The 12,535-nt window shown below is 43.0% G+C and overlaps 2 protein-coding genes across 2 annotated transcripts in view; both read right to left on the bottom strand.

The window, feature by feature from the left end:
• The window catches only part of ACTA2 (actin alpha 2, smooth muscle), a 347,847-nt gene that overhangs the window by 282,267 nt on the left and 53,045 nt on the right, over nt 1–12,535 (bottom strand). The window lies entirely within an intron of this gene.
• LOC103126299 (ribosome production factor 1-like) lies at nt 8,533–9,709 on the bottom strand. Its single transcript, XM_060202402.1, has one exon. It carries the CDS (start codon nt 9,707–9,709, stop codon nt 8,660–8,662), a length of 1,050 nt encoding a protein of 349 aa, XP_060058385.1. The 3' UTR covers nt 8,533–8,659.

The following is a 12,535-nucleotide window of genomic DNA, read 5'->3' as shown; positions in this document are numbered from 1 at the left end:
GTCTTTATTTTGTAGATAGCTAGTAGGCATATTTTAGTTACATTCCAAAGTTTCTATAAAGATGTATTTTGATGCTTATCTGTGTGCTTGTGGTCACAGTTAAATCTTTGTTTTTGTTTATATGAATACTGTTTTATCATCAGGCTCTTTTATGTTTGTTTATGTTTCGGGTAACTCATTTCACCTCTATCCATGTGTTTTGCCACTTCACACTTGCTACGAGACTGTTAATTTCCCTTCCCCTGTTGAAGTTTTTTGATCCCAGACTTCCTGATCCTTGTTTTTAGAAATCCCACTGATTGTTACTTCTTCATCTGTGTTTGCAATATGTGTTTTTCTTGTTCTTTATCTAGAAGGCACATTCCTTTGACTAACTGTCAGGAAGCCTGTATTTCAGGCTCTGTTCTGTTATCACAAAATCCTTCCCTGAGGGGAAGTCTGATATCTCAGAGACTCCTGCCCACAGGCAGTAGAGGGTCGGAGTGCCACAGACAACACCACAGATCTGATGCCTGGCTGCTGCCCTGCGGGTCTGGAGACTGTGCCTGGGATAACTGGAATCAGCTCATTATCTGTGGCGTCAACAGAACGTACCTGACATGAAGACATCTGGATCATGACAGTCAGAAGCACCCTCACCCTACTGTTTTCTCCCTGAGATCTGTGTTCTGACCTGTTTGTAACCACCTGCTGTTTTGTCTGAACAGTGTCATGTAATGCACAAGTTTTACAAATAAACACTCCTGGCAGTTTAGGATGGGGGCTCACTTGACACTTGACACTGTCACAGCTGGGGTGTCTGTGTGTCCCCACCTGGCCTCTTCTGGTCAGCTGTCTGGTATCACCTGCTGGCTGTGGTCACTTCTCTCCACCTGAGACTCATCTAACCTCAGGGCCCTGCCCAAGCTGGTTTCCGCCCAGGAAGATCTACCTGCGAACAAGCCCTGGCTCTCTCAACTTACATTGAAAATAGATTCCAGAAGAATTTAAAGATGGGTGCTGTCTTTGTTGATCTCACAGCAGCCTATGACACGGTCTGGCACCATGGTCTCCTAGTTAAGATCTCAAGATGCCTGCCTCCATGGGTGGCCAACACTATATCGTTTCTTCTCCAAAACAGAAGATTCCGGGTGCATCTGGGTGACAAGTCTAGCAGATGGAGACTTGCCTCAAATGACCTCCCCCAGGGCTCTGTTCTGGCTCCTACACTATTTAATATTTACATCAATGACCTTCCAGAAACTTCTTCAAGGAAGTTCATCTACGCCGATGACATCTGCTGTGCAACTCAGGCATCCAAGTTTGACATCCTTGAGGAAACACTCACGAAAGACATGTCTCTGATATCTGATTACTGTAAAAAATGGCGACTAATCCCTAGCACTGCAAAAACGGTATCATCTGTTTTCCATCTACACCATGCCTCGGCCTCGTGTGAGCTTAATGTGCAGCTTGACGATATGAGAATCTGGCATGAAGCCCAGCCAGTCTATCTTGGCGTTACTCTCGATCGCACCCTGTCATTTCACAATCATCTCATAAAAACTGCAGCAAAGGTGGGCGCGAGGAACAACATCATTGCAAGACTGGCCAGCTCCTCATGGGGGCGCGAGCACTTCCACACTACGATCATCATCTCTGGCATTATGCTATTCCACTGCAGAATACTGTGCCCCAGTATGGTTCCGTAGCCCCCATGTCCACTTGGTCGACTCCAAATTATACTCCTCCATGAGGATCATTTCTGGAACCATCCGTTCCACCCCGGTTCCATGGCTGCCAGTTCTTAGCAACATCGCCCTGCCAGATATTCGTCGGGATGCGGCATCATCTAAGTTCATTTCCCATGTCTACGCTCGACCGGACCTGCCAATATACGCGGATATCTTCGCCCACCCTGTCCAACGCTCGTCACCCAATCTGGTCCCCTACGCCTACACTGAACTTCTCTGTTCCAGACTCTTGGAAACAGAGCTGGCAGTCAGCTGAGGTAAAGAACAAACCCCTCATCACAGACCCCTGCGAGCGTCAACCCGGCTTTGACCTAGCACGTTATGATGGGGCCCTCCTCAATCGCTATGGAACAGGCCATGGCCGGTGCGCCGCTATGTTCCATCGCTGGGGAGCCAGAGACGACCCGAACTGCCCCTGCGGCTCCAGACAGACTATGACCCACATAGTCAACGACTGCCACCTCTCCAGATTCAAAGGAGGTCTCGAAACTTTACATCAGGCTCAACCTGACGCTGTTGACTGGCTACGGAAGAAGGGCAAACGCTAGAAGAAGGGGCCCTGGCAGCTGCCTAGGGTTCCCTCCCCCTGTGCCTTCCCCAGACGCCTTGTCCCCCTAATCCCCTTCCCACCTGCTCTGCTTCTTCTCTTCCCCTTCTGGTAGACTAGATTCTGCCTGAGAGTCTTAAGATTTGCTTTTGTCTGAATGTTGTCTGGCTCTGTGCTTTGTTTTCTTTTTTCTTCCTTTTTTTTTCTCCAAGGTTATTGCTGGGGCTCGGTGCCTGCACTACAAATCCACTGCTCCTGGAGGCCATTTTTTCTCTTTTTTGTTGTTGCACTTTTTTGTTGCTATTATTGTTATTGATATTGTTGTTGGATAGGACAGAGAGAAATGGAGAGAGGATGGGAAGACAGAGAGGGGGAGAGAAAGACAGACACCTGCAGACCTGCTTCACCGCCTGTGAAGTGACCCCCCTGTGGGTGGGGGGCTGGGGGCTTGAACCGGGATCTGTGTGCAAGTCCTTGTGTTTTGTACCATGTGCACTTAAACTGCTGTGCTACTGCCCGGCCCCTGTGCCTTGTTTTCTGACACTGCAATCTTTATTTCTCCCTCCTCTCAATGCCAGGATCTAAATCTATACCCCAGTGGAAACGTTTTTATGTTTTAGTCTTGAAGTACCTTTCTACAGCAAACTGTTTTTGCTCTTGAACCTCTCAAGTGAATGAACTTCCCTTACATAATAAGCTTACTCTCCTTAAAGTCGGTTGACTGTAAAACTCATGTTAACAAAACACTATGGCAGCAGAAACCAGTTGTGCTTGACTAGACAAACACACTAACCTAGGTGACATATATGAGGTCTACTATCCAAACCTATTAAGTACTCACAGCCTTGTGTGACTGAACTCAAACATTCTGTTAAGTTCCTGCTGAATTTTTCTTGGAATAGTTCCAAAGCCAATTACACCTCAGAGACAAACTCATAAAAATGAGACGAGTCAGCCAGAAAAACAGAGCAAGACTTGTGTTTTTATTGTTCACAGGGTTTGTGCTCCAACCCAACTTGCCTTCAGGGCTGACTTGCATGCTGTTCCCTCAAATAACAACACAGTAAAATGATCCATCTAAGCAAGGCAGTCACCACAAGAGCTGGAGTTCCAGCAAAGTTGGCAAATGACAGGGCGACGCTGGCCTTCTCGGCAAGATCAGACTCTAAGAAACTGTGAGGTATAGTCAGCCTGTGAGAGTCATGGAAGGGGCTGGGAGATAGCTCACCTGCCAGAGCACACAGTCACCATCCATGAGGACGCAGGTCCAGGCCCCTGGCTACCACGTGGGAAATGTTACTGGCTGCAGATCATTTCTGCAGCATCTCTTTTTCTCTTTTCTTCTTTATCTCTACCCTCAACCAAAAATTAGAGACAGTTCTCCAGGAGAGGTGGGACACTGCTGCTACAGATCACCAGCAAGCAGTGGGGCAGGAAAATAAAGAAGGGAAAACAAGGAGAATGGGCAGAAAGAGCTGAAGAAAAGAAGGTAAGGTGGAAGAAAGGGGAGGAGAGAATGAGGGAAGAAGAAACCTTTTTGGGGCGCAAAATCTTGTTTTGAGCTGGAGTGTGTGAGATGCTGAGTGCAGTGCAGTAGGTGGGGCTCCTGTTCAGGGCCAGGGCGGAGGGTGGTTGGCGCTGACAGGGGATACAGGCTGAGAGGATACCTCCGAGAGGCAGAGAGAGGCAGAGTGAGTTCTGCTCTGTCCTCCCCTCCTCCAAACTTTGGAATAATGCTTGCCCACGTGCAGCTGCAGAAAGAGACGGCAGCAGCCAGATCAGACTTCATTTAGAAACAAAATCTCAGAAGAGCTCAGTTGGGATCAAAGAACACACACGGCATTAAGCACGTAAGGACCTACAGCTGGCGTTAAAAACTCTCTCCCTCAGCTGTTGAGAATACCGAAGTCAGTTTCTCCATTTCATGTTTAATGAAGCCTGAACGAATCCTGTTAAGTGAGCTAAGCAAAAGATAGAAAGAGAGAGAGAAAGAAGGATGAAGATGGGGTGATCTCACTCATAGACAGAAGTTGAGAAACAAGAGCATAAGGGGAAACACAGAGCAGAACCTGGACAGATTTGGTGGACTGCCCCAAAAGAAAGGACTGCGGGGGCTGGGGGGTGGCAGGGTAAGGAGTGGCACAGGGCTTTGAGACCCTGGTGCCTGATCATGGAAAAGGGCTTCAGCTGGGCTGGGAGTGTTTTGCAGACTCCTATCACGTGCAATGAGAAATGTCATCCATGTGTCAACAATCACGCGGGAAACCACTAACCCTCCAATAAAGCAATAACAATTTTTCTTTTAATTTATTTTTACTTATTTATTATTTTTATTTCTTTATTGGGGAATTAATGTCTTACATTCAACAGTAAATTCAATAGTTTGTCCATGCATAACATTTCTCAGTTTCCCATATAACAATACGACCCCCACTAGGTCCTCTGTCATCCTTCTTGGATCTTTCCCTCTTTTTGCCCAGTCTCTCTGAAGATGGGAAAATTAATCCTAGTTATGACTGAAATTCCTGAAGGGCTGTTGAAGGACAATTCCCAAGGAAGTCAGCCTTAGTTTTTAAAGTGCTAGTCTGTTTATTTCTTTGAATACAGGAGGGTGGACACAAACTACAGCGGAGTGTCTCAGCCTTCGCACTGTTGTCATCTGTGGTTAGATAATCTGCCGACAGAGGCTTTGTCCTGTGCATTCTGGAATATTTAGTAATGTGTCTTGACTCTACCAAAAATGCCAGCACCCCCCCCCCAAGTCAGAGCCACACACACACCCTCCCCCATCCCCAGGGTAAATTAACCCTTAGGTGAAAATCACTGGAAGGAAGCATGGCCTCTGAACACTTCCTGTTCATTGTTACCTGAATACACAACCTGTACTCACACACCAGACAGATGGCTGTCAGGATTAACTCCTCCAAAGGCAAAGAGCAAACTGGAGACTACAGGTATTAAGGGGAAAGTATTAGAAATAGGAGCTGGGAGAGAGAAGTTTAGACATTTAAAAGGAGAAGAAATCACTAAAGAGAAAGAGGGACGATATTGCAGAATATGACTGGTACTGTAAGATAAGATGTACGTCTGTTTCAGCAGCTAGCAACAAGTGGGCATTTAACCACCCATCAGAACACTGCACTCAAAAGCCCTGGTTTATAACAGCAGTCCCTTGAGAAGCCAGTGTCCTGGCTTTCATCACTTTTTTTTTTTGGATAGCTTACATGATGCCTGCATGATTGCTCAACATACTTTGTCTTGCTGGTTTTGTGATTTATAGAAGTATTTGTTTCTAATATTTTTATTTATTTATTATTGGATAGAGACAGAGAGAAATTGTGAGAGAAGGGGGATAGAGTGAGGGAAAGAGACAGATACTTGCAGCCCTGTTTTACCATTTGTGAAGCTTTCCTCCTGCAGGTGGGGACCAGGGGCTTGAACCTGGGTCCTTGCACACTGCACTGTGTGTGCCTAGCCAGGAGCACCATGGCCTGCCCCAATGTTGTTTTATTTGTTTGTTTGAGCACTTTACTGAGGAAATGTCCATCTGCAGGGTTGTTGCCACAGGGATGCTGTTCCTTATCTCCCCCGGGGAGTTTCAGCACTCCTCACCCTCACCCCAAACTCCATCCTCCTCCAGAGATGGCAAGGGATCCCTAACTCCTGCTAACAGCCCCACCCCCAGGCTCCAGATCTGCCCTGAAAAGCCTTCGTGCAGTAAGGTTCCATTCTGTGTCGTTTCTGCCTTTGAGTGACATTACTCCTCATGCATCCTGTCCCTTCTGGTTTATTTTGCATGGTGATGCCCATGCCCACCTGCGTTGCAGTGAGAGAAGACTCCATTATTTCCTAGTGAGTAGCAAGCATGCCATGTGCTTGCATACCTCAACTTCCTTAGCTATTCTCCAGCTGTTGGACACATGGACTGTCTCCAAAATCTGGCTGTTGCAATGGCACTGCCATGTACATAGGCAGGCATCAGTCGCTTCAGATAGGGTTAGGGTTAGGGTTAGGGTTAGGGTTAGGGTTAGGGTTAGGGTTAGGGTTAGGCTTGGGGTTGGGGTTGGGGTTGGGGTTTAGGGTTAGGGTTTAGGGTTAGGGTTAGGGTTGGGGTTGGTGTTAGGGTTGGGGTTGGGGTTGGGTTAGGGTTTAGGGTTAGGGTTCGGGTTAAGGTAGGGATAGGGTTAGGGTTAGGGGTGTAGTGTGGGTAGATCCTTAGAAGAGGAACTGCCTGGTTGAGGCAGTTTTATTTTAGTGTTCTGAGGTGTCTCTATGTGTGGGATGATTTTATAGCATGGTAGAGCTTAGTGGAACTCTCCTATCCTTGAATTGCAGGTCTGAAAAAGCACACACATTTCATTCTCTCTTTTTCCAGGACAGAACTTCAAGAGAAATCCTTTGACTTATTTTCCCCTTTGTCTGTCCCTGACATACAGTCAGTGCTGCAAGTTAGCTGTCCATATGTGTGATTGCTTGTTTTCCTGTTTCTCGCTTCTGTTCAGTTGACTTGTATGTCTATGTTTATTCTAGTAACACACAGCTTTGCCTAGTATATGCCAGCAATAAGCTTAAAATCCAGGGTCAATGTTGCCCCTTTTTTTCTTCATTGAAATTTCTTTGACTATTCTGAGTATTTTGTGGTTCCATAGAAACTTCTGAAGCATTTGCTTTCTTTCAAAACAATTTTATTGAGGGCTTAATGGTTTACAACACAGTTACTCTACATGGGACATGGGTACAATTCCTCATCTCCCTATGACAAGTGTCTACAAAATCATCTTATCTCAGCTGAGACCCACTCCCATGATAATGCTCCAGGACCCCAGTGTCTTCTGGGAACAGGGCAGTGGCACACCTGGTTGAGCGCACGCATTGTCATGCACAAGGACCAAGGCTCCTTCTTCTCTCAATTTCTTCCTGTTCTATCAAATTCAATTAATTAAATAAATTAAATAAAGCCCTCTCCCCACCCTGCCTTTTTCTACTCCCCCAGAGCCCTTTGCATTGGGGCAGTACAGCACACTCAGTCGAGGTCATTTTGGGTTTCTCCTTCTTGTTGTCCCTGTTTCTGAAGTTGCACCAGTGAGTGAGACCATCCACTTCATTTTGGCTATCTCAATTAACAAGACTCCTGAAGCATCTGTTCTCGTCCTTTAAGGAAACATGTTGGCACTCTGACATGATTGTACTGAATCTGTGTATTTATTTGGACAGGATAGTCCTTTTTTTTTCATGCCATTTGGGCAAAGACAACTGACCCCTTGTGGAAAGCAATGTCCACTTTTGCTTCCATCTAAGAGGATGGTCATCTCAATAATGCTAATTCTTCCAGTTCATGAACATCTTTCCATTTCCTGTGTCTTCTTCTTCACTTCCTTTCTGTAGACACTCAGGTCTCCGTATACAAGGCTTTCACATCCTTTGTCAAATTTATAATGAATAGGATTATCTTTTCTTCTAACTTACTGCTTACATTAAGGAGTGTCACTATTTTTAGTATATTGATATCTTTTTTGCTCGATGTTAACTCTAAAGCTCCTTGCATGTCTTGTGTACCTATTGTTCATTCAGTCCTACATGAGAATACCCTGAGAAATCATACCAAGACTTTCAGATTCATTATATTTGTGACCTCAACAGGAGTTTGGGACTATTAGCACACGAACGACGTCAGCTGAGGCAGGACACACAGCGAAGGGAAGGTATAAAAGGCACGGACTGGAACAGGTTGCTCTCTTTGGCTGCTGCTTCATCTCGGCGGAGGTGCACCAGGTATCAGCCATGGCTGCTTCTCCTGGGAACTGAGCATGTGTGGCTCTGTAGCTGGTAAACTTTTAGACGCCTCCACAGCCATGGGCAACCTCTACCTCAGCTGATAATTGCTTATCTTATGGGACTAAACTTTTGATAACTATACACAGACTTTATGGACCTAGCACACTCTTAACCCTTGATGATAACTGCTTATTTGCCTCTTACCTGTTTCACCCTAATAACCCTTGTGTTGTTTAAGCCCATTCTCAGATCCCCACTGTGAATTCTTATATACACCTCAGTGCCCCGCAAACCCTTTTTTAAATTAAAGTCACAACAATTATATTGTTAATGGACACCTGGGTTATATCTACTTTAGCACTGTGTGAGAACTGCTGTCACAAGCCACATGGTATGCTCTCCTTAGACGCACACATTTGTTTCTTTTTTTCTTTTTTTTTAGAGCCTCACCAAAGACTTATTTGTTGTGTAGACACTAGCAATGCATTGCACTGATGATTTTTCCAGACTTGAAAAGTTTATATAAATGCTTCTTCGGAAAGAACCTTCAGCCATAAATTTAAACTAGATCTCGTCAGCAAAGTCCAGTTGTTTCCCCAGTACTTCACAAGTGGAATTTCCTTCTACTTGTATCCATTTCTCGAGGCTTATGGACCCATTCATATTCTCCGTATTTAGAATCAAAGGTCCCTTTCTGAAGAGATCTTAATTTTAAGGTGAAACGTGGTCCAAGTTCTTGAATTCCCACTTTCTTCTCGCTCCTGAATATATATCTGTGAAATCTGAAGAAGATATAATCACGCTGATTGTGGAACGTAGCAACCTGCCTTCCAATAAACTGAGGGTTCTGGGGAAATAGGGATGCAAACATATGACCAACAGAATGACCAAACCGTGTTGTAAAATTATTCAGAATGATTTCAGGTATGTGTTCTGTGGGATCCTCGCCTCTCCTCTTCATCTCTTTACTCAGACAGACACTGCTCATCTTAAAATGAGCAGTTGGGCCATTTGGTAAGTGACTCAAAATTAATCCATTTGGTGTTTTACGATCTTCATTAATAACAATCAGATCTGTGAAATCTCTTGAGATGCACTGTGGAATAATTTTCTTGAGAGCCAGTCCTCTTCGATAATAAACATGTGAGTTCGGTATGACTGTGGAGAGCTGATTACAAAGCCTTACAGTTCTCCCGCGAGGTCTGTCTGATGTTGTGATAAGAATCTTGGGAGAAGTCTTTCTGTTGAAGTAAGAAGCAAATTCATTTGTAGCTTCATCATAGGCAACCTCTTCATCTTTAGGGTCTACCACAGTTTCATCATACACTCGCTGGTTGTCAATAGTCTTGGGGACAGGCTTTGGTGGAGCTTTGTCACCAAGAGCCTCGCTCTCTTTTTTAAGTTTCTTCTTAACTGCCAGCTTTTCTTTCCGCTGTTGCTGTTTCCACCGTGTGAACATCAAGTGCCATCGCTGTTTGTTCTTAATCTCCGAAATACTGAAGCCTGGCGGAAAGGAAGCCGCTTTCGGGGGTTGTACCCCGCTTTCCATCGCTCCATCCTCAGTGATGGCGGCCTCCTGTGGTTCTTCGCTAGCGGCTTTCCCTTTCAGCCCTTTCTTGGAGCTCCCGCCGCTCTTCTCCTGGGCTTTAGTCATGGTGCGTGTGCCACACATTTGTTTCTGTAAGGCATCTGCAGCAGAGGACTTGCTGAGTCATGAGTTCAACTTTACTAGATAGCCCAAATATTGTAATTTTCAAAAGATACTTTAATTTTTTTTTCTCCTAAGTGCTCCAGATTTCATAGTATCACTATGGTATCTGAATGTGTGTTTTTAGTTATCTTGCTAGCATAGACATTTATATCTATGTGTGGTTATTTGACAATGTACACCTTTAATCATGAGCTATTCAAGATGTGCCTTTTCCTAATTTCCCACCTAGACAATTATGTGTAAAATCCTTCTTAATGCACTCTTAATATATCTAATCTTTTTCTTATAGTTCAGTAATCTGTCTCTGCATCATATTTGGATTATTTGTTTTCTACTAATTTTAAGCAAATTTTATTGATTAACCATTGGTTTACCATACTATAATACTTTGGGAATTTTTCCCTCTTACTTAATTAGTCCTACATTCTTCTGTGACTTATCTATCCCATGCCCTGGTATTTAGTGTGTTATGTTACTACCATAGCTATAGATCTATTCTTCCCAAAACTCACTGTGATTTTTTTAAAATAAATTTTATTTTATTTGTTTTGGGTAGAGATAGAAGGCTATTTAGAGGGGAGGAGGGGGTATAGAGAATGAATGAAGACATGAGCTATCAGAATATTTGGGACACAGGTAAAGCAGGACTTAAGGGAAACTTTTAACCATACAAGCACATTAGAGAAGAAGAAAATGACCTTACCGTGTTAAAGACTTAGAAGAAGAGGGACAAAGGTGCCCTAAAGCATCCAAAAGGACTGAAATCACCAAAAATAGAGCAGAAATAAACAATGAAAACCAGAGAACCATACAAAAAATCAATGAAGCCAAATGTTTGGTTCTTTGAAAAATTAAACAAAATTGAAAAAATCTTAGCCAAACTTACTAGGAAAAAAAAAGAGGATTCAAATCAAATTGTGAAAAAAAAAGTGGATATCATAACTGACACTTCAGAAACAAACAAACAAAAAAATAATGTGAGACTTCTATGATCAACTATATGCCACCAAGCTAGAAAATCTGGAAGAAATGGAAGAATTCCTAGAAACATATACCCTTCCAAAACTCAACCAGGAAGAACTACAGAACCCAAATGATGAATCACAGACAAAGAAATTGAAACAGTTATCAAGAATCTTCCCAACAACAAAAGTCCAGGACCATATGGCTTTGCAAATGAATTCTATAAAACCTTCAGTAGACATTTAAGACCTATATTTTTAAAGCTCTGTCAAAACATTGAAAAAACAGAAACACTCCCTTCCACCTTCTACGAAGCCAATATCATCACCCTGATACCAAAAGCAAGTAGGCACACAAAAAAAGGAAAACCAAAGACCAACATTTCTGATGATCATAGATGCTAAAACAGTGGACAAGATCCTAGCTAATAGAATACAACAGTATATCAAAAAGATTCTTCATCACGACCAAGTGGTATTCTTCCCAGGAATGCAAGGTTGGTTCAATATATATAAGTCAATCAATCTCATCCAGCACATCAATAAAAGCAAAATCAAAAACCACATGATTATCTCAATAGATGCATAGAAAACCGTTGACAAAATCCAACACCTATTCATACTTAAAACACTACAAGAAATGGGAATAGATGGGAAATTCCTCAAGATAGTAGAGTCCATATATAGCAAACCTACAGCCAAAATCATACTCAATGGACAGAAGCTGAAAGCATTCTCCCTCAGATCAGGGACTACACAGGGCTGTCCATTATCACCATTACTCTTCAACATAGTATTGGAAGTTCTTGCCATAGCAATCATGCAAGAGAAAGAAATCAAAGGAATACAGATTAGAAAGGAAAAAGTCAAACTATCACTCTTTGCAGATGATATGATAGTATACATAGAAAGACCTAAAGAATCCAGCAGAAAGCTACTGAAAATCATTAGGCAATATTACAAGGTATCAGGCTCCAAAATCAGTGTACAAAAATCAGGGATATTTCTTTATGCAAACACTAAGTCCAAAGAATAGAACATCCAGAAATCACTCTCATTCATTCTCACAACAAAATCAATAAACTATCTAAGAACAAACCTGACCAAAGTGAAAGGCTTTTATACTAAAAACTGACTCGCTCTTCAAAGAAATGGAAAATGATACCAAGAAATGGAAAGACATCCCATGATCATGAATTGGAAGAATATTGTCAAAATTAATAGTCTCCTCAGAGCCATATACAAATTAAATGCAATACCCGTCTAAAGTCTGCTAAGCTTCTTCAAGAGAATAAAACAAAAATTACAATCACTTATCTGGAACCAGAAAACACCTAGAATTGCCAAAACAATCTTGAGGAAAAGAAACAGAAATGGAGACATCACACTCCTAGATCTCAAACTATATTATAAGGCCATCATCATCAAAACAGCCTGGTACTGGAACAAAAATAGGCACACAGACCAGTGGAACAGAATTGAAAGCCTAGAACTAAACCTCCACACATATAGACATCTAATCTTTGATAGGGGGCCCCAAAGTATTAAATGAAGGGAGGAGGCTCTCTTCAATAAATGGTGCTGGGATAACTGAGTTGAAACATGCAGAGGGATAAAACTGAACCAGTTTATCTCACCAAAAACAAAAGTCAACTGCAAATGGATCAAAGACCTGGATGTTAGACTAGAAACTATCAAATACTTAGAGGAAAACATTAGTGGAACACTTTCTCACCTAAACCTCAAGGACATCTTTGAGTTACAAATCCAGTTGCAAGGAAGACTAAAACAAAAACAAATCCATGGG

Source organism: Erinaceus europaeus, chromosome 1 (assembly GCF_950295315.1).
Source record: "Erinaceus europaeus chromosome 1, mEriEur2.1, whole genome shotgun sequence".
Classification (NCBI taxonomy): domain Eukaryota; kingdom Metazoa; phylum Chordata; class Mammalia; order Eulipotyphla; family Erinaceidae; genus Erinaceus; species Erinaceus europaeus.
The sequence above is the reverse complement of the archived record's forward strand: the minus strand, read 5'-3'. Positions and strand labels throughout refer to the sequence as shown.

What these genes read in the sequence shown, in the direction of transcription:
- LOC103126299 (XM_060202402.1), bottom strand. Translation starts at nt 9,709, where the DNA reads ATGACTAAAGCCCAGGAGAAGAGCGGCGGGAGCTCCAAGAAAGGGCTG.